The sequence below is a fragment of the Indicator indicator genome, chromosome 13 (genome assembly GCF_027791375.1).
Source record: "Indicator indicator isolate 239-I01 chromosome 13, UM_Iind_1.1, whole genome shotgun sequence".
Classification (NCBI taxonomy): Eukaryota; Metazoa; Chordata; class Aves; order Piciformes; family Indicatoridae; genus Indicator; species Indicator indicator.
The window spans coordinates 17200557-17224648 of record NC_072022.1 but is presented as its reverse complement, the minus strand read 5'-3'; the positions used below and the strand labels follow the sequence as shown (position 1 = coordinate 17224648).

At 49.8% G+C, this 24092-nt stretch overlaps 1 protein-coding gene across 1 annotated transcript; it reads right to left on the bottom strand.

The window, feature by feature from the left end:
• Positions 1-7271: 7271 nt before the first annotated feature.
• THAP4 (THAP domain containing 4) lies at positions 7272-23323 on the bottom strand. Its single transcript, XM_054386001.1, has 6 exons — positions 23247-23323; positions 21319-22475; positions 12715-12874; positions 10815-10924; positions 9448-9551; positions 7272-7556 (listed from the first exon to the last, which is right to left on the bottom strand). The coding sequence occupies exons 1-6, from the start codon at positions 23321-23323 to the stop codon at positions 7437-7439; spliced, it is 1728 nt and encodes a 575-aa protein (XP_054241976.1). The 3' UTR covers positions 7272-7436.
• Positions 23324-24092: the final 769 nt, after the last annotated feature.

The following is a 24092-nucleotide window of genomic DNA, read 5'->3' as shown; positions in this document are numbered from 1 at the left end:
GGCTGCTGTGTCTTGCCCTGTTTGGCCTCCTCTCTCCCGTTTCTAGGCTGGGAGGCCCTGAACATCTCCATCCTGAGTGCAGCAGAAAATGAGAAGCATACCAATGGACTTAAGCACTGAAGCATCCTGTCCATCACTCCCTGGGTGGGCAGATGTTTATGGGAAAACTGCCAGACGCATGCCACAGTTGTGACACAGGGGCCACCTGGGTGATGAATCAGCCTCAGCATGCAAGGAGAGTGCGTCCAGCAGATGAAGGGAGGTTCTTCTCCCTCTCTACTCCGCTCTAGTGAGACCACATCAGGAGTATTGTGTCCAGTTCTGGACTCTCCGGTTCAAGAGGGACAGGGAACTAACTGGAGAGAGTACAATGGAGTCTACAAGGATGATGAAGGGGATGGAACATCTGTCTTATGAGGAAGGTTGAGAGACCTGGAGCAGAGCAGCCTGAATATCTGAAGGGTGGGTGTCAAGAGGAAGGGGCTGGTCTCTTTTCAGTGGTGCCCTGTGATAGAATGAGAGGCAATGGATACAAACAGGAATTCAAGAAGTTCTACCTGAATGTGAGAAGAAATTTCTTTGCTATGAGGGTGCTGGAGCCCTGGAGCAGGGTGCCCAGAGAGGTTGTGGAATCTCCTTCTCTGGAGACTTTCAAAACCTGCCTGGATGCGTTCCCATGTGACCTGCCCTAGGTGACCCTGCTTTGGCAGGCGGGTTGGACTCAATGATCTCCAGAGGTTGCCTCCAACCCCTGACATTCTGTGATTCTATGTTTGTATGTGCCAATGCTGCCCCAGGCAGCCTGCCAGCCTCTGGAAACTGACCCCACCATTCTCTGCCCACCAGCATAGATGCTGGCCTGCCTTCTCCACTGCCTGGCTGCCCACTAGCCCACAGCTCTCCTTGCTTGCTCTCCACTGCAGGCAGCTGCAATATTTCTGGGAGCAGGGAGAGCAGAAACCAGGTCTTCCATGTGAGCAGCTCCAGCATGGCCCTGCATGGAAAACCCACAGCAACACACTGGCTGCAGAGACAGGGCACCTCTGCAGGAGGGGTCTTCTGTCCCCTGCAAAGGCCCCCTGTGAGCCCAGAGATAAACCAGCAATGCACGTGGGCATGCTGCAGGGTGGGGGCTGCATAACCCCTGGGCCTTCACAAACACTCACAGACCCCATTGCTGAACTCCTGGGCTGCTGAGGCTGCAGGGCTACTGAAACAAGCAATGAAAAGCTGCTGGGAGTCTCTGGAGCCCAAAGGGGAAGCATGCCCTCTCAGGGGAGCTGTGATTAGGTCATGGAAGAATCACAGCACTCAGGTAAGGTGCTGCTGAACCTGCAGGGTCAGCAGGCCTATCTTTAAAGAGATCTGGGATCCTTTTCTGCAAGCTAAACTCTGCATCACACCCAAGGGTGGGGAGCCCTCAGAGGGGACAAAGAGTTGGGGAGCAAAATCATGACTACCACAATGTTTCCTTCACATCACCTTTCTGAAGGCCCAGTGCTGCTGCAGGCAGGGAGCAGTGAGGAAAAGCCCTTTTGTCAGCCTCCCCCCAGGATGGATGCAGCCTCACTGACCTTGGGAGACAGATTTTAGCCAAGTGGTTTTCTGCACCAGCACAAGCCAGGGCAGATCTAATTGCTTGAGAAAGAGCTGTCCAAAGAAGGTCAAACACACCCTGAATTCTTGCTCCTGGCCCCTCAGTGTGGGCAGGCTAGTGGGGGTTTGAGGTATGGCCAGAAGTGGCTAGTAAGCCCATGGGCTCTCACACTGGGTCCTCCATGGACACCCAAGGGTGAAGAGCTGCTGATAACCCACCCAGAGCACCTGTCCTGAAGGGCTGTGGGGCCAAGGACAGAGCCTCTCTTGCAGCACACACTGCCCTCCCCCACTCTTGCTTGGCCAGCACCCCGGAAGGCGTCCCACTGCGGGCAGCACCGGACCCCACCGCGGGCTCAGCGTGGTCACAACAGCTGTCAGGACAGGGGGCAGAGCCCTGGGCACAGCCGTGACCCGTGCCCACCCTCTGCCCCTCCACCGGCCCGGCCCGGCCACCAGCGGGGCCGCCCGTACCTTTCCCGCAGCGTGCTGCGGCCGCATCCCCATCGCCTCCGCTCCAGCGCTGCGTGGGGACCCTATCTCGCGTCCCCCTACCTCCGGCGGGTCATTTTGTCACCGCAGACACAGACAGGGAGGCGAGGAGAGGACAGAGCTGCCCTCAGGCTGCCTGCAGAGGAGGAGATGGCAGGTGGCTGGCAGCCTCCCAGCAAACCCGGCTGCGGAAGCCGCAGCGCCAAGGCAGCCCCCGCCTGCTCCAGCGGCTGAGTCACGCTCCCGCAGCAGCCACGGCCGCCCGCAGCCTCCGGCCACGCAGCCTCTCGCAGCCCCACGCCGTGGGACGCTGGCACCTGAGCCCGGCGTGGGGCAGATGTCACCAGCCACCACCCTGGGGGACGGCGGGGCAAACGGATGCTGCTTGCTGGGGAGCAGCGGCAAACTGGTGGCTGTGACTGCGGCTTGGGTGCGTGGCAGGCTGGGCAGGTGTGGTGAATCTGTACCCTAATTATCAATCAGTCTGATCGTGTGTTATCTTATGGATTAGTTATAGACAGTGATGTAAGTGAATTTCACTGGAGACTGGGTGTTGTCCATGCTGAAGTAAAACAAACTGAAGGACAGCTTGGTCTTGGAAAGATGGACTTTGCTTCTGGGAAACTTAGAGCTCTCCCTGAAGGAAAAAGGATACCATGGGACAACTGCAATAATGCCAGCATCCCAGCCCCTCTGACATGTCTTTGAGACCCTCCCAGTATCATCTGGTCAGAGACACTCAAGGAAGGCTGACTTCCAGGAATGCCTGGATCAATAGACAAGCAGCAAGGATGCTGAGAAACAGAATTGTAGACTCATGGAATCATTCTGGTTGGGGAAGATCTTTAAGGTTATCAAGTCCAACCATTCTCTGACTGCCAGCTCTGGTGCTAAACTATATCCCTCAGCACCATATCTCTGCCTTTTTTAAACCCTTCCAGGGATGGTGATTAGCAGTTGGTAGTGTAGGTGTTGGTGACTAGCCAAGTTGTCTTGCACCTGAATGCTTGAAGGGTATAAGAACGCTGTGTAAGAACCAGTTTGGCTGGGACATCACAAGCGCATGAATAAAAACTTGCCCTTCTAATTCCATGTGTTGCATCCCATCCTCTGTCCTTGGCCAGCACAGTCCAGGTGTGAATTTTCATAATGCAAGCCCTAGGTGAGGAACCTCAGCTGTCATAACACAGGCCCAAGATGCCTTTTGGTTGCTGCTTCCCACCTCCGTGTTTCAGATGCTCTCTTCCTCCCATTATGCTCCCTGTCCTAAAGGAATTGGCTTCTCCACTGGATTTACAGCCATTTACTTAACTTGCAGCAAAATTGGCTTAAACCCAGCATACACCTTCTTCAGGAAATGTGCTAAGCAGCAAAGTCAGCCCAGGAGGGCAGCCAGGGCAGTGGATGCTGCAGCAGCAGTGAGCTGTTTGGGAGCTCTGTCTCAGCAGCAGGTATGCCAGGCAGCGCCAGTCCCTGGCCATCTCCCATGGATCTTGCTGGAGAATCACAGAATTGTTTTGGTTGGAAAAGACCTCTAAGATCATCAAATTCAACTGTCAATGCAACATCACTGTGTCCACTAAACCATCTCATAAAGTGCCATGTCTACATGTATTTCTAACATCTCTAGAGATGGTGGCTACCTCCCTGGGCAGCTTGTTCCAATGCCCGACCACTCTTACAGGGAAGAATTTTCTTCTAATATCTGAGCTAAACCTCCCCTGAGGCCGCTTGAGGCCATTTCCTCTCATCCTATCACTTGTTATCAGGGAGAAGAGAACAACACCCACCTCACTCCAACCTCTTTTCAGGGAGTTGTAGAGAGCAATGAGGTCTCCCCTCAGTCTCCTCTTCCCCAGACTAAACAACCCCAGTTCCCTCAGCTGCTCCTCACCAGACCTGTTCTCCAGACCCTTCACCAGCTTCCTTGTCCTTCTCTGGACATGCTCCAGCACCTCAATGTCCTTGGAGTGAGGGGCCCAAAACTGAACTCAGTATTCAAGGTGCAACCTCACCAGTGCCAAGTCCAGGGGGACAATCACTGCCCTGGTTCTGCTGGCCACACTGTTTCTGCCTTGGCCACCTGGGTACACATTGGCTCATCTAGAGCCACCTGTCAATAAACCACCCCTAAGTCTTTCTCTCCTAAGCAATTTCCAGCCACTCTGCCCCAAGCCTGGAGTGCTCACAGGGTTGTTGTTACCCAAGTGCAGGATGCAGCACTTGGCCTTGGCCCATCGATCCAGCCTGTCCAGGTCCTTGTGTAGAGCCTACCCTCTAGCAGATCAACACTCTCAGTTTGGTGTGATCTGTGAAGATGATGATGAAGACTGTAAAATATCATGGGACAGTGCCAGGAGCCAGATGGGAAGAGAAATGTTGCTGGTTCTCAAATGCAGGCACACCCTTTAGGTGTGGGGCTGGAGCCCTGTGTTATTCAAGTGAAACTGTCTAAGTGCCTAGGTTATAGTGACACTTAGGGTTAAATATTCTGCACTGGGCTTCTGAGGAAGGCCACTGATCTTTATGGGGTCAAGCTGGTCACTTTATATAACTTATGCATGCCTTGCCAAGAAGTATGTCCTTGAAGAGGAGCCAGTGCCTAGTCTGGGCTGGAAGTTCCCGTCAAAATAAAACAAAAGGCTCTAAGAAGACACCAAGGGCATCAAGACCTAAAGAAACAAGACCTTGTTGTCAGCTGAAGATACTTTTATCACCAAACCATGAAGATGCAAAACTGTTGCATTGTATGTTCCTAATGAGTAACTTTACTCGTTATAATACTAAAACACAGCCTCCCTTGAGCCATGAAGCCCCTTGCCTAGGAGCCCATCCCTCTCACAGCATATGCTATCAATTTTGGAGATGCTGTTGCTTTAACTGAAGGTGAAAAAGCTTGTAATGTGGAAATAAAGGGCACCACTAGCAGAGATAAGAAAGCCACTGTCCCACTCTGCTCACTGCTGGTCAGACCACACCTGGAGCACTGCTGCAGTTTTGGTCCCCACTCTATGAAACAGACATGGACAGGCTGGGAAGTGTCCAGAGAAGGGCCACGAGAATGATCAGAGGACTGGCAGCCCTGCCATGTGAGGAAAGGCTGAGACAGTTGGCTTTGTTCAGCCTTAAGAAGAGAAGGCTCAGGGGAAATCTTATTGCTCTGAAGCACTACAAAAAGAGTGGCTTCCAGGTGGATGGAGACTCCCTTTTTACAAGGAGTCCCATGGAAAAGACAGAGTGATGGGGACAAGTTACTGCTAGGGAGATTCCCATTGGACTCCAGAAGAGAACGTTTCCCCATGAGAACAATCAGACATTGGAATCACCTCCCAAGGGAAGCAGTGGAGTCTCCTACCTTGGAGAGTTTTAAGACTCAGCCTGACAGGGTGCTGGGGCAGCTCATTTCAGCTAGGCTATCACCTAGAAAGGTTGGACCAGCTGATCTTGGGGTGCTTTCCAACCTGGCATTCAGTGCTTCTGTGAAGCTGTGACCCAGTTGGGTGGTTTGGTGGTAAGAACTGTACATAACCTGTGGGGGAGTTGTGGGAGGTGTGCCAGCTTTGCAGGTGACTGCCCAGCATCCAAACCTGCCCACCTTTGTCAGTAGGTGAGGGCTCTGTGTGCCTGCTGCACTCTGGGTGACAGGATCTGTCTTTTAGGCAAGCCCACTGCCTCCCTTCACACTGGACTAGGTGCTGGGACAATGCACTACAAGCAGCATCCAAAGACAGATGAGATGCTATGGCCACATCCTTCAGCTCACCTCCCAGTCAAAGCATGGCCCAGCCATACAGAGTTCTGCTGCTTTCCTTGAGGAAGAGCTAACAGCTGAGAGGTTTTGCTGGGAGAACAGATGCCACTAATCATCACCAAATCAACCCCATGTGTGGTGCTGCACCATTCACTTGTAATTAACTCTGCACCGCCAAAGGCACTGGAGGCAAGACTGCACATTAATTACACATGCATGGGGATGTTCATCCGCTCTCAACTGGCTGGCTCTCTGGAGACCATGCCTTTTATTTCACTTTTCCATAAGCCAAAACCACTCTGGCCTGCTGGGATCTACATGGAGCCAGTGTACTGGGGCCATTCCTCCCGCTCCTCCTAAAAGCCCAGCTAAAACCCAGCCAGGCTGAAAGGAAACCCTGGGGAGTTTACATCCATCTGCAACAGCAAGAGTAGCACAGGAAGGGAATTAGGACCCTGGCCTGTCTCTCTAGTGACTGTGACCACACACACACATCCCACAGCCAGGTCAAATTCAGCCAGAACGATGTTTGTGAACCAGATTACCTTTGGCTGCCAAAAAGGAACAAACCTGCCAGCTCCATGGAGCCTCCACTGGGATCAGATACTTGCTCTAGGTCCTCCCAGTAGCCATCATGGTGCTGCTCTAGGTCCTGCACTTGGGTCACAACAACCCCATGAATGTTCCAGGATTGGGACAGAGTGGCTGGAAACTGCCCAGCAGAAAAGCAGCTGGCTGAACAGGAGCCAGCAGTCTGCCCAGGTGGCCAAGAAGGCCAAGAAGGCCACCAGGATACTGGTCTGGATCAGTAACAGTACAGCCAGCAGGATGAGAGCAGTGCTTGCTCCCCTATACTCAGCATTGGTGAGGCCACACCTTGAATACTGGGGGCAGTTTTGGGCCACTCACCCCAAGACAGACATTGAGGTGCTGGAAGATATCCAGAGAAGTGCAAAAAAGCTGGTGAAGAGTGACGCTGAAGCTAGGCATGGTCTGGGTCCTGACCTCCAGGAATTCCCCAAGTCTTTTCAAGTCAGCTGGATGGCACCATCAGGATCAGGTCCCGAGACAGTTCTCTTCATTCCACAGCAAAAGCTAGATGCTCCCTCTGAATATTGTAGCTGAGTTTCGTTAGGCAGGAGCTAGAGTCCTCAGGGACTGTCCCTGCAGTGCAAATCCAATCCTGATCCTAACTGCTTCCACCGTGCACTTCAGGTTGATCCTAACTGCTTCCATGGTGCACTTCAGGTTGAAGAGAAGGGTCCAGCAGGTTCAATCTGCAACCCAATGCCTCCTAATGAACAAGTACCAAAACACCCTTCTGTAACCACTGCCAGAGCAGAGGGAGGTGCAGACCAGTCTGCAATCACACTCCAATCACAGCCGTAAAAATAAAAGCTTTTATTTTTTTTTAATATACCATTACAGAAACATCTGAGGAACATTCTCAATAGGACGGGCAGCCCTGCAGCCCTGGGGGGGCAAGTGCAGGAAGCCAGCTGCAGGGTCTGCCATGCTGTGCTCCCGAGCTGCTGCTGCTCTTGGTGCAGGATGCCCTGCTCCTCACCCGTGGTGGGGGGACACAGCCCTCCCAGCATCAGGGTGTCACCTTCTTGTAGGTGATGTGGAGGTGCTGTGTCATGGGCTGCGTAGTGGTTGCCATTGAGACAGTTTGTTCGAGTTTCCCATCAGAATTCAGCCTGAATTTTCTGGTAATCTGAAAAAAACAAAAAAAAAGAAGGGTAAGGAAAGAATTAATGTAACCAAGCAACAGCACCAGGGGCTACATTCGCTGCCTGTGCTTTCTGTCTTTACCCTCCTTGTGCTTGCTCTCAGAGCACCACAGCTACGAGAGTCAATAAGGAGTGTTCCTTCCTAAAGAAGTCAGCTCTTGCAAAATACCAGCTCCAAGCCCCAAGACCATTATTCATGGAGTAATGCAGTGTCCTAGCACTACTACTGACACCACCTCAGGTCAGACAGGCCAACACCCTTCCACTAGAAGAGTGGCTCCCAGCTGGCAGCTTAAGGAGATGCTCTGCATTGAATGTCATTCCCAAGGCAGCCTTCAAAGCCACTTGGGCTCTCCGTAGGCTACCAAACCACACCAGAGCTTACTCTAAACAGGTTACCCAGGGAGGTGGTAGAATCACCATCCCTGGAGGTGTTCAAGAAACGTGTGGACATGGGACTTCAGGACATGGTTTAGTGGCCATGGTGGTCTTAGGTTGCTGTTTGGACTCGATGGTCTTAGAAGTCTTTTCCAACCAAAACAATTCTATGATTCTAAGTGAGCATTGCTCATGCTACATGAGGAGGTGGGAGCCTGCTGAGCCTCAGCTTGCACCTTGTGTCAGTGTGAGCTGAAATTCCCCCCCCCCAACAATAACCAGGCTAGCTCAGTCTGGAAGTGAATGAAAGCTGTATTTACAAAGTAGAATCTACAACCTATGATGAAATGCAATGAATATGTACAAATATACAAAATTCACAACACTTACAAATATATACAATCAACAGAAAAGCACAATCGATCTCCCTTTGCTTCCCCCAAAAGGGGACCCTTCCCAAAGGGGCCTCCCTCTCCCAGGAGCTTCCCTCCCAGACTCCCCTTGGACAGAAAGCAGAGTTAGTTAGAGCAGAAAGTTGTTAACTTAGCTGCCAAGGTCACTGTGTTATCTTCAGCCAGAAGAGAAGAAGAAACAGCAGCCAGACAGCCCAGCAACTGCCCCCACTGCAGAATGCAGAATGTGCAGAGTGCTCCACTTTGTTTTGGGTAATAGTTCTTAAACATTTCTATCTATCCAATGGAAGTGTTTAGAACAATCACTATTTTGCTTTCTTATACTCAATAGTGACTTATTTACACTCTTTCACTTTCTCTGTTTTGAACTTTGCAAGGTAAAAAATTAAAAAGACAGTTTCAAACCATCACACACCTGCAGCCAAGCAGGGGTTCAGCCCCAGAGCAGGAGAGAAGAGAGCTTTGTCCATCAGGAGGGCTCAGCAGGCAACATCACCCCCATCCCTCTACCAGAACAGGCTGGGAGCCTGTTTTGTGCTGCAGCAAACCTCAAGAGAGGCAATAGAGAGCTGGCCTGTAGAGCTGAATTGCTTAGGACCCATGTAAGCAGATCTTTGAATCCAGGCTTCAGCAGCTTTCAAACTGGAGGAAAGCAGCTAACTCCCCAGTATTCAGCACAAGTTGTAGGCCCAGTAGTGGCTTTACCTTACGTGTGCACCCTCATACTGCAATTAATCCAGAAGATCAGCATTAAGAAGCAACACTGCTGCTGTACAAAGGTACTTATAGAGAAGACTTCCCTATTCTCTTCCCTAAGGACCTGCTACTGGCCACTGCTGGAGACAGGATTCTGGGTTGGCTTTTTTGAGTCAGAGCATCAGTTCTCATCTTAACAATCCCTCTGGGTCTTGTAGTGTTCTGAAGGCTGTTAGAGAAAGGAGAGGCCAGCAGGACAGGCAATATTTCCAAGAACTCCTGATGGCACTCTGTAATTAAAGCATGCTAATCACCCTATGCTCTCAGCTGAACAACACATTCTGGGGCTAGCAATGCTGCACAAATTGCTCACTGTCTGGGCACTCACCTGCTCTACATGGGGCTTCTTGGCAAAGGAAATCCTGGCTATGGAATGAGAAGCTATAGACAGCTCTTGTCCATTCACCTCCCCTTCCTCCACCTCCACCAGACCTAGTGAGAAACAAGGTCATGCAGACATTATTAGGCTACAAAGGTTATTTAATGATGTTACAATTATTAGGCTGTGTAATAGACCACCACTCTCCCTGAAGAACTCTTTTATTGGACCCAGTACACAGTGACAGCTGCAAATCCACATATCCTCATCCATGAAATGCTGTGTGGAAAAGTCTAGCCAGACAGATTTAAATCATGCTGTGTGGGATGAGTATTGCACTGCAACTGCCAGTTTTACCTTCAGCATCTGCTCTGGAGTTTTAGATGCAAATCTAAGCATCAACTGGGGTTTAACACTCTTTTATAATTCAATAGTGGTTCTCTCTCAGTCAGTCCATGGAAGGTATGCAGCAAGGTATACCAAGGCACTGCATCCAGACAGTGGGGGATTCTCCTAGTTTAGGAGCTAAGCCTGCACTCTCCAGTATTAGGGAACAGTAGGAGAGAAGCTCCCTTCCTACAGTGCTACAGAGGCTCTTGGCAGAGCCACAACCCAGGCAGGGTCTCTGATAGGGAACCTGGGTGACACCAAACGCTCCTGGGTGGAGAGGCTGCAAGTGGGTGTTTAAAAGCACCAGAGCCCCAGGGCCACAAGCTCTACCCTGCATTACAGAATCACACGTGGCAAGTGTTGATGTTGGTAAGAACAGTTTAAGGGAGATGTCTAGAAGGAACATCTAGCCAAGCATGACCCTAGCAACAGGAGAAAGACTCCAGACAGAGCAAGCAGCTCATGAACCAAGACACACGCCTCTATTTCTACAAGGTCAACTGTGGCCAACTCATGGGAGCAGTGAGAACAAAGCAACTTTTCCGTGTACATTCCTCCTGCCTCCCTACAAGACTAGGATGCTATGAAGGCATCAAGAATGTCACTGGCCACTTATCTCCTGCCATTGCTAAGTACAGGGGTTTGTTTAGCTGGCAAAGCTATGCCTGCAAACACCAACAAGGCACTTGAACACCCCTCAAATCTGTGTGAGGGGTATTTTGATCTGCAGTCCTTTCCTGTCACAGGAAGCTAGAAAGCCACACTGTGTGGGCAAAGCCACAGAGCCAGTCCTAGAAAGTCAACACTTTTCACACAAGCTCATTTACCAGTTTGTTTTCACAGCAGCATCACAGCTCTTTGGCACTGAAGCCAGAGGGAAAATAAATTCAATGAAACCATGAGAGGTAATTTTCTGGAAAAGTGATGAAATGGCACAGCAGGGTAAGGAGCTGTTCTTATCCACAGCGTGGCTATCAGGTGTGTACCTGTGTTCTGGGCACTGATGAAGGCCACCTTGTTAGTGTCTGGTTTGAGGCGGATGAATCCACATTCTCGGTGCATGGGCTTCCTGGTGTCCAGATGGAAGGCGTTGAACCTGGGGGGAAATCAGAACACCAAAGCTACTGTTTGTTGCACTTCACAGCCAGTTTATGACCAGGTTTCATGTCAGAAGAAATGGTACTTCATTTCATCACATAACTGCCTGCACAGTGCCATTCAAAAGGGAAAAGGCTGACAATGCTGCACAGCTATGAGATGCAGATGTGCACAAATAGTTCATTTACAGACACAGCCATTTCTCACAGCTGGAGTTAGTTACTGAAGTACAAGCTTCAGATTTTCCACAGTTCCAGGGTCTAAGAGGTAACTCAGAAACTCCCTCAGGAAGTCAGACACTACTCAGACACAGGAAGAGTAGGAAAGTGATCATGCCCCTGGGGAGGCTCAAGTACTGGTTCAGTTCTGGGCACCACAGTATAAGACAGACATTGAGGTCCTGAGGGATGCCCAGAGAAGGGCAATGAGGCTGCTGAAGGGTCTGGAGAACAGGCCTGCTGAGGAGTGACTGAGGGACCTGGGGTTGGTTACTTTGAAGAAGTGAAGGCTAAAGGGAGATCTTATTGCTCTCTACAACTACCTGAAAAGAGGCTGGAGCAAGGCCAGTGTTGGTCTCTTCCCCCAAGCAAGTAACAACAGAATGAGAGGAAACTGGCTTAAGTTGTGCCAGGGGAGGCTTAGGTTGGATATTAAGAAAAATTTCTTTCCTGCAAGAGCAGTCAGGCATTGGAACAGGCTGCCCAGGGAGGTGGTAGAGTCACCATCCCTGGAGATGCTCAAGAAGCTGTAGATGTGGCACTTCAGGATATAGTTCAGTGGCCATGGTAGCTGGGCTATGGTTGGATTCAACATCTTGAAGGTCTTTTCCAACCTTAATGATTCTATGATGTCATATGTCTTAAATATTTCCTTTCCTCAAATAAATATCTAGAATGACACTGCCTTTATTTAGCCTTCAGACCTGGCAAGTTGTTAGGGGTTTTTTTTTGTACATTACTCTTTGCAGGTAACAATAAAACAGACATTTCTCTCACCACCATTATAAAAAAGGAAAGAAGTTCAGCTCAGATTCTTATTTATTCTTCACAAGGCCTCAGAGTTGCATGTTTGGCCACTCATAATGTGGGTGAATACCACTCATGTTCACACATTACATTAGTGCTACAGCATTCCTGAGTCTGCACAGGTAACTGAATTAAACAGCAGCTGAAACACAGTTGACTATCATAGAATGACAGAATGGCAGGGGTTGGAAGGGACCTCTGGAGATCAAGTCCAACCCCACTGCCAAAGCAGCGTCACCTAGGGCAGGTTACATAGGAATGCATCGAGACAGGTCTTGAAATTCTCTAGAGGAGACTCCACAACCTCTCTGGGCAGCCAGATCCAGGGCTCCAGCATCCTCACAGCAAACGAGTTTCTCCTCATGCTGAGGTGGAACCTCCTGTGTTCCTTGTCCTATTACCAGGTACCACTGAAAAGAGCTTGGCACCTTCATCTTAACACCCACCCCTCAAAGATTTATTCACATTCATAAGATCCCCTCTCAGCCTTCTCTTCTCCAGACTAAACAGCCCCAGGTCTGTCAGTCTTTCTTCACAGGAGAGATGTTCAAGTCCCCCAGTCATCCCCTAGCCTCCGTTGGACTCTCTCCAGTAGATCCCAGTCTCTCTTGAATTAGGGAGCCCAGACCTGGACACGGTATTCACACACACAACCAACACATCTCACATTTCAGAGACACAACCAACAAGTCTCACTGCTACTGTGCCTGTTTCAAGCCAAAAGCTGCTGCCAACATAGGTAAATCCCCAGAGTCAGCCTTACGAGAAGTTGAGCATGGGCTGCCCCACGTGAGAGATGTGCACTTCCTCCAGGTACTGGAAGGGCTTCATTGTAGGGAAGGTGCCATCCCCTGGTGGGTCCGAGAGCCAGGTGCCCAACATCCAGGACAGGGGCTCCATCACAGGATTCAGCTGGGGGGTCTCTGTGGAGGAAAGATAATTCAGTAATCTGTGCCCTGCAGCCTGCTGTGAGGTGCTTACAGCTAGGTGGAGGTGGACACAAACAGTTCAGCACAGCAGCAACACTTTAGAGCAATGTCAGATCCACGGTGTGAGAGGAGATGGAGGACAAAGAGCCATGGAAGGTAGGTCTGGTCTTAAAGCTGCTCTTAGCCTTACAAAGGGCACTCTTTCAGGTAGGCCATTTCTGACTCCTCTCTGTAGCTTGATCTAAAGAGAAAGCCCCCTCCCACCTACACGAGAAGATGACGATGACATAAAAAGAACAAGAAATCTTGGTGTAAAGAATTATCACTAAGAGATAATCCTCTCTCTGATGCTCTGGCCTGACTTTTCTCAAGCACAAAGTATAAACTATTCCTGTTTGTTTCAGAAACAAGTCCTCCCTTCAGAGGAAAATCAGGCTGCATACATATCCAAGATCAAAGGCTGGCTGCAGTTTTTTTCAAGAGGCTAACAACACCCTGCACTTGTACAGAAAGACAGGAGAGGTTCAGAAGTCGTTCTGCTTAAGCTCTGGACTAAACCTAAGTGAAACATTCTCAGAAGACCAGAATGCTGCAAGTCAAAGGGAAGAGAGAGCTACATCCCTTTGTCCCTGCACTTACTAAGAAGCAAGCAAGGCCTGTTTCACAAAGTTAGAACTTCTTCAAAGAATAATTTTTAAAGAGCTTTGACAACAATTTTGCATTTCGTTATTATTTCAAAGGGTGTAACTTAGGGAAAAAAAAGCATAAATGGAGACAGGCAATTTAAAACCAGGTAAAGAGCAAAGCAGATCCACTCCCAAGGTGTGGTCAGGCAAAGCGATATGGCACCCATGTCACAGAATCACAGAATGCTAGGGCTTGGAAGGGACCTCCAGAGATCATCAAGTCCAACCCCCCAGGATCACCCAGAGGTCACACAGGAATGTATCCAGACAGATCTTGAAATTCTCTAGAGGAGGAGACTCCACAGTCTCTCCAGGCAGCCTGCTCCAGGGCTCCAACACTCTCACAGTAAAGAAATTTCTTTTCATGGTGAGGTGGAGCCTCCTGTGTTCTACCTTGTACCTGTTCCTCCTTGTCCTGGGTGGTGCTGGGCACCACCAAAAAGAGCCTGGCACCTCCATCCTGACACCCACAACTCAGATATTTATAGACATTCATCAGATCCCCTCTCAGCCTTCTCTTCTCCAGACTAAATAGCCCCAGGTCTGTCAGTCTTTCTTCACAGGAGAGATGTTCCAGTCCTTTCATCATCCTCACAGCTCTCTGTCGGACTCTCTCCAGTAGTTCCCTGTCTCTCTTGAATTTGGCATCCCAAAACTGGACATGGTATTCCAGATGTGGTCTCACCAGGGCAGAGTAGAGGTGGGGGAGATCCTCCCTAAACCTGCTGGACACACTTTTCTGGATGCACCCCCAGACACCATTGGCTCTCTTGGCCACAAGGGCACACTGCTGTCCCATGGACAACTTGCTGTCCACTAGAACTCCAAGGTCTTTGTGGAGCTGCTTTCCAGAAGGACAACTCCTTGTCTGTCCTGGTGCCTGGTGTTATTCCTCCCCAGATGCAGGACTCTACACTTGTCCTTATTGAACTTCATGAGGTTCCCCTTTTGCCCAGCTCTCCAGCCTGTCCAGATCTCATTGGATGGCAACACAGCCTGACAGGGTGTCAGCCACCCCACCCCACCCTCATATCTCCCATATCTACTGTGAGCAACCAAAGCAACAGAACATTATTTTCTGGTGCAGTAAAGACCTTAATTACCAGTCATCACCTGGTTAAAGTTCAACAATCATTGCTAGGGGAAGCCCCATGCTTCTATGCTGCTTCTTAGGAATCAGCTTCCCTTCCTACTGTCACCGTGAGAGCATGCAGCTTTGTGAGTAAGGAGAATATTGCTGCCCTGTCTAACTGGCATTTGCCTTTCACTTGTTGCTGCAGACAGTTTTTTTCCAGGCTTTTTGCTCCTTAAAACTCCCACCATGGAAAGGAGGAACAAAGCTTTGGAAAGGCTAGAAACGACTGCAGCCTGTGCTGCTGCTGCCCTCTCCTGAGTCAGGAGGTGGCAACTAAGCCTGGGAGTGGGATGTTTTCCCTCATCAGAATGCTTCTAATAGGACACTTTGCTTTCTTCTGCTTACCACCCTTGCAGCACTTCAGGGAAAAAAAAAAAAAAAAAGTACCAAAATGACAGACTAAAGAAATGGCTTCAGCCATTTCCACTCTTCAGACTCCATCATAAACCAAGAGAAACCAACCAATTCTCTTCAGCACCAACAGCTCAACCCCACTGACTTAGAATCATAGAATTGTTTTGGCTGGAAAAGACCTCTAAGATCATCAAGTCCAACCATCAACCCAACACCACCACGACTATTAAACCATGTCCCCAGGTGCCATCTTGAACACCTCTAGGGATGGTGACTCCACCACCGCCCTTGGTAACCTATTCCATTAACTTGTTGTGCAGAATCCAGCTTGGTTGGCAGTGCTCAGTGGGACAAGCTTGTCTCACTTCCAAAGAGCTGGACTTCCAGCCACCTGAGAAGTGAAGATGTACCTGCCTATCCCAAAGTCTACAGCATCTGGGTAAACCACATGGCCAACGACCCTTATTGCTTTTCCAGAGTACTTAGAGGCAATGAAGCCAACATAAGTGTTAGTTGTTACAGTGCTTGGAAAAGCTGAGAGCAACAGAAGGGCTGGAGGGAATAAGGAACAGAGACTCAGTGAAGTGCAGAAGAGTAAACACATCCTGGTCATATCCTATGCATTGCTCTTCTTACCTTCTGCATTGGGCTCTGCCTAGTGGACTAAAGTTTGTTTTTCTCCCTGGCAGCCTTCTATGCCAGAGGGCTAAGATGAAATAGTCAAAAAGCAAGAGTGGGCAGGCAGACAAGACAGAGGCTGATTGAGTCCATCAGAAATTAAGTGGTGATTTGAAAAGAAATTTGCTTCTTATGTCATGGTTGGGGTGGGCAAATACAAAACTACTGTGGCAACAAGAAGATGCAAGGAAAAGGAAGGAAAACGTCTGTTTCAGACAACAGGTTTATAGATGTCATCATCAAGAGGAATTTCCCTGATGAAAGAGCATCCACTTCCCTTTCTAAAGGCCTAAACTCTTGGCCCATCATATTTGCAATCAGCTACTACACCTTAAAAAATGTGTGAGCTCTCAAGAATACAAACCACACCTGAGCACTTGCAGTGCATGAGACACTGGCCACCCTTCTTTAAACCTTCAGGTGAAGGGTTTAAACCACTCAGGTGAAGTCCTCTTAATGCTGGTTCTCTTGCAGCCATATGCAGGGTTTCTCTTTTATCTAGTAACAGGATGCTCACATTACAGCCTCTTTCTTAACCAGGACATCATTGCAGTCACTTTCCCCTAGCCTATGATACACCGTCCTGAAGCTGTCAGGAACCCAGCACTTTCAAAACTTCTGACTCAAATTAGCCATGATGGTCACAAGTTATGACAGCCTGGGGGACAGAAAACACAGGCACCTAAACAACCTGATCACTGGGATCTCTTTCCTTCAGGAAGGCACTGCCATGAGATTCTCCTCAGCCCACCTCTCCAGCCTGTCTGGGTCCCTCTGGATGACATCCTGTCCTTCAGTCATCCTTCATCAAGCCTACCTGCACTGTAGCAAAGTCAGGCTGTCCAGGCTTTGCAGGAGGAGACAGCATGCTCTCCCCACCATGAGACATATCAGACCAAGTGGTTGGACAACCCCCTTGGGCCATGCCCACACAAACTTCAGCCAGTGTGGCTCTCAAGTGGGATCCCTGGCACAGAAAGCTATGTTGGCACAAATTCCTAGGCAGCTTTATCAGCACAGCTGCAGCATGAGCAACCATCTGGTTGCTAACAAGGCAGCTAACCTATTTCCCCTAAGCTGGGCAACACTTGCTGTGGGAAACTTAAGGAGAGGAAAAAAAGCCAAGAAAGAAACCCCAAAGCACCCACCAAGCCCCCACCCCCCAAAATAACTCCCACAGCACTTCATCAGTCTTCAAACTGAGGGGTCTACAGCAACACCTGGGCAGCCTCCTGCAGTCCTTTCTTCCACTGAATCACTTACTGGACTTAAATCAGCACCATCAAGGTTCTGGTAAATAAGGAGCAGCCTTGTTCATACTTTTGCTGTGTTTAAGTACAGAAGATGACTTTGCACTCTGCTGCCCTTCCCCAACTGTTGAAGCTTTTTATGCACTTTACTGATGCTTCCCTGAATAAACCAGTAAAGCATTTCTAGCACTAGCATGCTCTAGCTCCATCTCTGCTCTAAAAGCTTGGAATGTGGTTATGGTCACACATTTTCATCTTACAGCCCAAGTCATGAACTTCATGATGAAACACCAATGTGTTCTTGCCTCTGCTTATAACCTCTGTGATAAAATACTCCAGTGCCTCTAGTTACTGTCAGAGTTCTGTACTACAAAAATACGCTGAAAGCTTGAGGATGGAGGACTTAGACTGGAGATTAGGAAGCAATCCTTTCCAGTGAGGGTGGGGAGACACTGCAACAGGTTGCCCAGGGAGGTCATGGATACCCCCTCCATGGAAGTGTTGAATGCCAGGTTAGATGAGGTCTTGAGCAACTTGGTCTAGTAGGAGGTGTCCCTGCTGTTGGAACCAGATGATCTTTAAGGTCCCTTCCAACCCAAACCATTCCATGAAACCTATGAAACATTCTGAAGATCATCCACCATAATGAGAAATCTGAACATCCTCCCTGAGTTTACTTCAGGTTATTTCACTTTCTCTCAAGTTTTCCTTAGTCAGCATTTTCATTGCTTCCTAGTTGCAAGCTAGTTGTTTTTTTTTTTTTTTTTTTTTTTTTTTTTTTTTGTTTGGGTTTTTTTCTGAGTCACTGTCAGCTCACTGCAGAATTAGATGTTTAATGCACAAGCTGTAGAGGCTATTAGGGAAAAAAATTAGAAAAACCAAGACCATTCCACTGAAGGAAAAAAAAAAAAAAAAAGTCAAAACAGCACAACATCAGAGCTGTCCCCCATTCCAACCACCTTTCTCTCCAAGGGAGTGGTGAAAGAGCCATTTCTCTCATCAAGCAAGTCCCAGGTGAGTGCTTGCACACTGGTGGCTCCCATGAGGAACATCAAGCAGCTCACCATCTAAAGGGCAGGAAGTGCTTGGGACATAGGTGCTGTGGTCTTGACTAGCCTCTCTCATGATGTCTTCTGCCTCAGATTCAACTAGCTCTTAACCTATGCACAGTTTTTCCTACTCCTTATCTCACAGGTTCACAGATTGCATTGGGCTGGAAGCAACCCTCAAAGGTCATCTTGTCCAACACCCCTGCAATCAGCAGGGACATCTCCAGCTAGATCAGGCTGCCCAGGGACACATCAAGTCTTATCTTGGTTGTCTCCAGGAACGGGGCCTGAACCACATCCCTGGGCTCCAGTATTTTACTGGAGTTTTCACAGTAGTTTATTTATTTATACTGAGCTCCAGTATTTCACCACTTTCACTGTGAAGAACTTCCTCCTGACATCCAACCTAAACCTACCCTGCTCCAGCTTCAAACCACTGCCTCTTGTCCTATCACCACAAGCCCTTCTGAACAGTCCCTACCCAGTAGGTCCCCTTCAGCTATTGAAATGCAGCCCTAGGGTCTCCCCAGAGCCTTCTCTTGTCCAGTCTGAGTGGCCCAATTCTTTCAGCCTGTCTTTGTAGAAGAGGTGCTGATCATCTTTGTGGCCACATCTCTGTTGTGTTGGGGGCCCCAGAGCTGGATACAGTACTCTGGATGAGGTCTCACCTGAGCAGAACAGAGGTGGTGTGGGACAGCTGAAATGGAACTGCCAATAAAGGCTGTAACTATTATTTAACCTGACATCTTACCCTTTAAAAAAAGTCACCAGCCAAAAGGTTCCATAAGATTTTCTCACTGCCCTAAGCCACAATGGTCAGAATGGGTCATTTTCACATACCAATCCCCAGTTTTGTTGATAAGAGACAGCAGGACTTGGAATAAGTGGGTCAGGAGAGGTTTAGGTTGGATATTAGGAAAAAATGTCTTTCCTGAAAGAGTGGTCAGGCACTGAAATAGGCTGCCCACAGAGGTGGAGTCACCACCCCTGGAGGTGTTTAAGAAGCTATGGATGTGGTGCTTCAGGATGTAGTTTAGTGGTCATGGTAGTTGGGTTATGGTTGGGCTTGATCTTAAAGGTCTTTTCCAACCTTAATGATTCTATGAATTCATTTAGAAAATGACATTTTCCCTTAGAAAAACAGAACATGTAATTCTTATGGTCTTAGAGAAGATATTCTTGATATACAATTACCACAGTCTCAAAGATGTATCAAGAACATCCACCTCAGGAAAGAAAATAAAAATCACAGTGCTTACCAGAATAAAGAACAAGATCCTTCAAGGCATTCTTTTTGCAATTAGTGTCTCATTGAAGGTATTCCAACAAAGCTAGCCACCCTCTCACATATGTGTGACAATCACTGAGCCCTAAAACTGTGTTTCTTTAGTATGTCACCAAAAAAAAATTAAAAAAACAAACAAACCCCCATATAAACAAAAACCCCAGAAAAATACAACTCAGGAGGCACATAAAAGACTATGTTGATTTCTCATGGGGGAAAAAAAAAAAAATTCTTCTCTCCATCCTGTACCCAAATGAGTCTGTCCATACTATGGAAAATTAAAAACACATGGGAAAAACAGCATTGGGTATCACCCTTCAAGAATTTTATCAAGGTTTATTCTCTTGCACTTAAATGAGAAAGTAGGCCATGCTGTAACAGCCTGGAGAATGTGTCTGCCTATGTCAGAATCACATTTCTGACTGTGGCTTTAGAAAAAGCCATGAGGTTTGCTCTCCTAAAGGAGGGATGGGATGGTTGATGACGATCCATGGTTGATGACTTCTTCAAGAAAGCCCTAAGTCATGCATCCTTCACAAGGCATTCTGACATTTTCTCAGCAGTCACACAACCATGAAACAGAATCACAGAATGTTAGGGGTTGGAAGGGACCATAAAGAAAAAAAAAAAAAATCCAGTCCAACCCCCCTGAAAGAGCAGGATCACCTAGGGCAGGTCACACAGGAACACATCCAGGCAGGTTTGGAATGTCTCCAGAGAAGGAGACTTCACAAACTCTCTGAGCAGCCTGCTCCAGGGCTCTGTCACCCTCACAGTAAAAAAAGTTTTTCCTTATGTTCACAAGGAACTTCCTCTGCTCCAGCTTGCACACATTGCCCCTTGTCCTGTTATTTGGCATCACTGAGCAGAGCCTGGCTCCATCCTCCTGACACATGCATGAGGTCACCCCTCAGTCTCCTCTTCTCCAAGCTGAAGAGCTCCAGCTCCCTCAGCCTTTCCTCAGCAGGGAGATGTTCCACTCCCTTCAGCATCTTTGTGGCTCTGTGCTGGACTCTTTCAAGCAGTTCCCTGAAGTCCTTCTTGAACCGAAGGGCCCAGAACTGGACACGATATTCCAGTGGCAGCCTCACCAGAGCAGAGGGGATGGAGAACCTCTGTCACCTACTAACCACACCCTTTCACATACACCCCAGGATGCCATTGGATGCTCCTTAACTTTTCACCTGAACTGTTTCTTGCAGCTAGAGTGACTGTGTGAAGGTTTTATCAGTTGTATATTATTAAAGCACCCTTTTTCTTGCAGGAGAAAGTTAGGAGAGAACCCCAATTTAATTTCACTCCAACAGCCCTTTTGCACAACCTCCTCCCCTGCTGAATTCTCCTACATTTTCAAGTGTCTCAATGTCTCTTCCCGCTTTATCACCCATTCCCTGACTTCTTCTGTCTTCCAAGGGAGGAAAGGATCAAACTAAACACAGACATTTGATCACATTGTGTACCATGACTTTGCCATACTTCGTATCTAGCACCTCACTTAGCTTTCATGGATCCTGAGTACTGAGTGCAGTTTATGACATCTAGGCCCAGAAGTACTTCTTAGATCACTGGAGTAGACTATAGCAGCTTTCCCACATACCTGCTGCTGCCCATGACAGCTCATTAACACACCAAAAAAAATTCACAAGCACACTCCAAAGGAAGGCAAATCCTAACAGGTGCTGTTGAGTCATGAACAAGTTAAAACAACCCAGGAAGAAAAAAAAAATAATTAACCAAGAGAGTTGTCTGCAACACAGGCTTAACCTCCCATCCCACATCAGGAACAGCCTCAAAAACTTTCAGGATATAAGAAATAGCTTGTGTGCCTAAAAACCTAATTCTTTCACCTCTATCTGTTGGTCTAACTACTTCTTCTTTCAAAACCTTATTTTTTTCACATCTGTTACTCATTGTATCTTTAAAACCTCTAACTAAAACGGCATCTCATTGCTAAGAAAAGAGTGAATTCTGCCTCAGCACGAAGCCACTGGCAATACTGACCACAGTCCTGGGATAGCAGGCTGTTCAAGTAAGGGAAACTGATCCTCTTCAGCTCATCTAGCTTCTCCTTCAGCTTCCTGACTTGACTGTCAGAGCGACTGATCCTCTGCCTCAAAAGTTTCAACTCCCCGTTCTTCTTTTCTACCTGCTCACGCAAGCAGCACACCTGGCTTTTGCTCTGCCTGGAGGAGAAACAGTACGAGTGGAGGGAGTCGATGAGCTTGCAAGCCCCCGAGGCCGACATGATGACCTCATTGATCGACATGGGGTTGGCGTCTGTGTCACCCTTCCGCCCCACCACGGCCTCAGCGGCAGGCTGAGGGGTAAGGTCTGCTGGGGATGCTGACAGAGCCTGGGAAGGCTTCTGAGGGGTCGCGGTGAGGGATGAAGTAGGGGAGCCTTCTGCTACGGCCTTATCGTGTCCCGTAAGATGGCTGCTGCAGCTTGGTTCCATGTCTCTCTTTGGCCTTTTCCTTTCCAGCTGCTCTTTCGGGAGAGATGGCCTCTCTCTGGCATGCTTAGAGGAAAAGCTGTAAGAATGAAGGGAGCCGATGAACTTGCAAGCACCAGAGGCAGGAGGTGTGAAGTCGTCGACTGACACACCACTTCTGTCTGCTACCCAGCTTCCCGTCCAGGTGGCCTCAGGACAGTCCTCCAAAGATGATCTCTCAGGCTTTTTCTGAGGTCCAGGCTTTGCAACCAAACTATCACCTAACGTCCTTCTCCGAGGGCCATCCAGCTGGCTGTGGAGGTTCTCTTCCTCCTCGGACATCGACCGGATTTCCGCCTGCAAAGTTGCCTCCTCCATCTCTTTCGTCCCTTGCATCACCATGAAGTCCTGGCTGGAAGACGAAGTCCTCTGAACTACCTCACAGCCTCCTTCCCTTGGGTCTTCTCCATCCTGCAGCGGTACCTGGCTTGCTATTTTTCTTCTGCTTCTGACATAATCCAGGTTGTCGTGTTTTCTGTCTGCAAGCTGGAAGATAGTAGGGACAGCAGTGGGCTTCAGCAACCGGTGCTGGTCTTCCAGCCGCTTAGAAAAACTGTCTTTGGTGAAATGCTCGCTGCAAAGAAATGAATACTTGGTGGGAGTCCAGTTGTCTCTCTGAACAGCTTTCAGCCACTGTATCAGACGCTTTGAATCCTTCAAAGGGAATCTAAAAAAAAAAAAAAAAAAAAAAAAAAAGACAAAATTCGTGAAAAAAAAATGGAATCAGAGGAATTGATACTCTCAGGTTTAGCAAACACTCACTTTCATCAGCAACCAACCCATTATTCATCTGCCCAGCTACTCAAGGACAAACACAGCAGCCCACCTGCAAGGAATGAGAATGGGACAAACACAGAAACACCTCAGCTCAGCTAACAAGTTGCCCACCCGCTGCCTCCAGAACCCTGATGATGTCTATACAGAGTATGTTTAATAAGGTGTAAAAATGCCCGGACCGAAAACAAATCCCCGAGTATTTGAATTAAGTGTGTTTTTCACCCGGGCTCATGCCAGTCACTGGAGATACAGGCTGGCCTCAGGGACTCCCCTGTGGCAGCATCCCCAGCAAGGCCCCTAGTGCGGGCAGAGGCGAGGGGACAGGCCGAAGCGCGGGGCAAGGTGGGACGGGCCACGGCGTGAGCCCGGGCCCCAGGCCTTGCGGCGGCGAGCACGACTCCCCGCTTCCAGTCGATTTTTGGAGCCGTTTGGAAGCCCAAAGCCGGTCCCCGGCGCTGAGGGAAACAAAGGGCGGCCGCTGTCGCTCGGGGCCCAGAGGTGCCGGGGCAGGCAGGGCGAGGGAAGCGCCGCGGGGACACGCAGCCGCCCCCTGCCCAGCGGCCAGACCGGAGTGGGAGCCGAGGGGTGAGGAAGGGCCGGCCGCGGCACCTGCAAAGGGCCGGGGGAGACGGGTTGAAGCGGGCCGGCCGGCCGCCCTTACCTGTGGAAGGAGACGGCGCCCCGGTGCGCCTTCCCCTGCCGATTGGAGCAGTTGGCGGCGGCGCAGCAGATCACCATCTCCGGCCGCCGCCGGCCGGGCCCGCCCCGGCCCCCGCCCGCCGGCCCGGGCCGCCGCCAGCCGTACAGCAAGATGGCGGAGCCAGGTCACCCCGCCGCCCCTCCGCCGTTGGGGAAGGGGTTTCTGTACGGCACTGCCGTCAACCAAGATGGCGGCCGTCACTGGCCGCAGCCATTTTTGGCCGAGAGGCTGCCGTACAAGGGCCGGTGCTCTAGCCCGGGGAAAAAGGGATGAGGGAGGATAGCTCCCGGCGCCACTCGCTTGCCTCTTCGGCGCTGCAGGACATCCACCTCCCGACGAGCCTCTCGGTCCACGGCGGCCGAGCCGTCAATGGCGCCTCCGAGAGGAGCGAGCGTGGCTGGGTTACCCTCCCGGGGACAGAGGGGCGGAGCTAGGTCGGCCCCGTACAACACGATAGTCGCGCCCGTATGTCGGAACTTCCTCAGGTGTACGTGTCACGGACTGCTCCCGTCAAGCGTCGTGCGGAACGAGGACAAACCTTAGGCGCCGCTACGCACGCACGCCTGCCTGCCTGCCTGCCTGCCTGCCTGCCTGCCTGCCTCCCTCCCTCCCTCCGCTCCAGCTCCGCTACCGGCCTCATGCCTCTCCCCACTCCGCACCGCCTACTCCGTACAGCAATATGTCTGCCCCCACTGCGCTCAGGAAACTGTGCGTCGCACCGAGCCATGACGAGAGCCGTGGCAGCCAACCGCTGCAGAGGCCGATGGAGAGCGCCGCTCCCATTGGCCGGGCGCCGCGCCCGTGGCA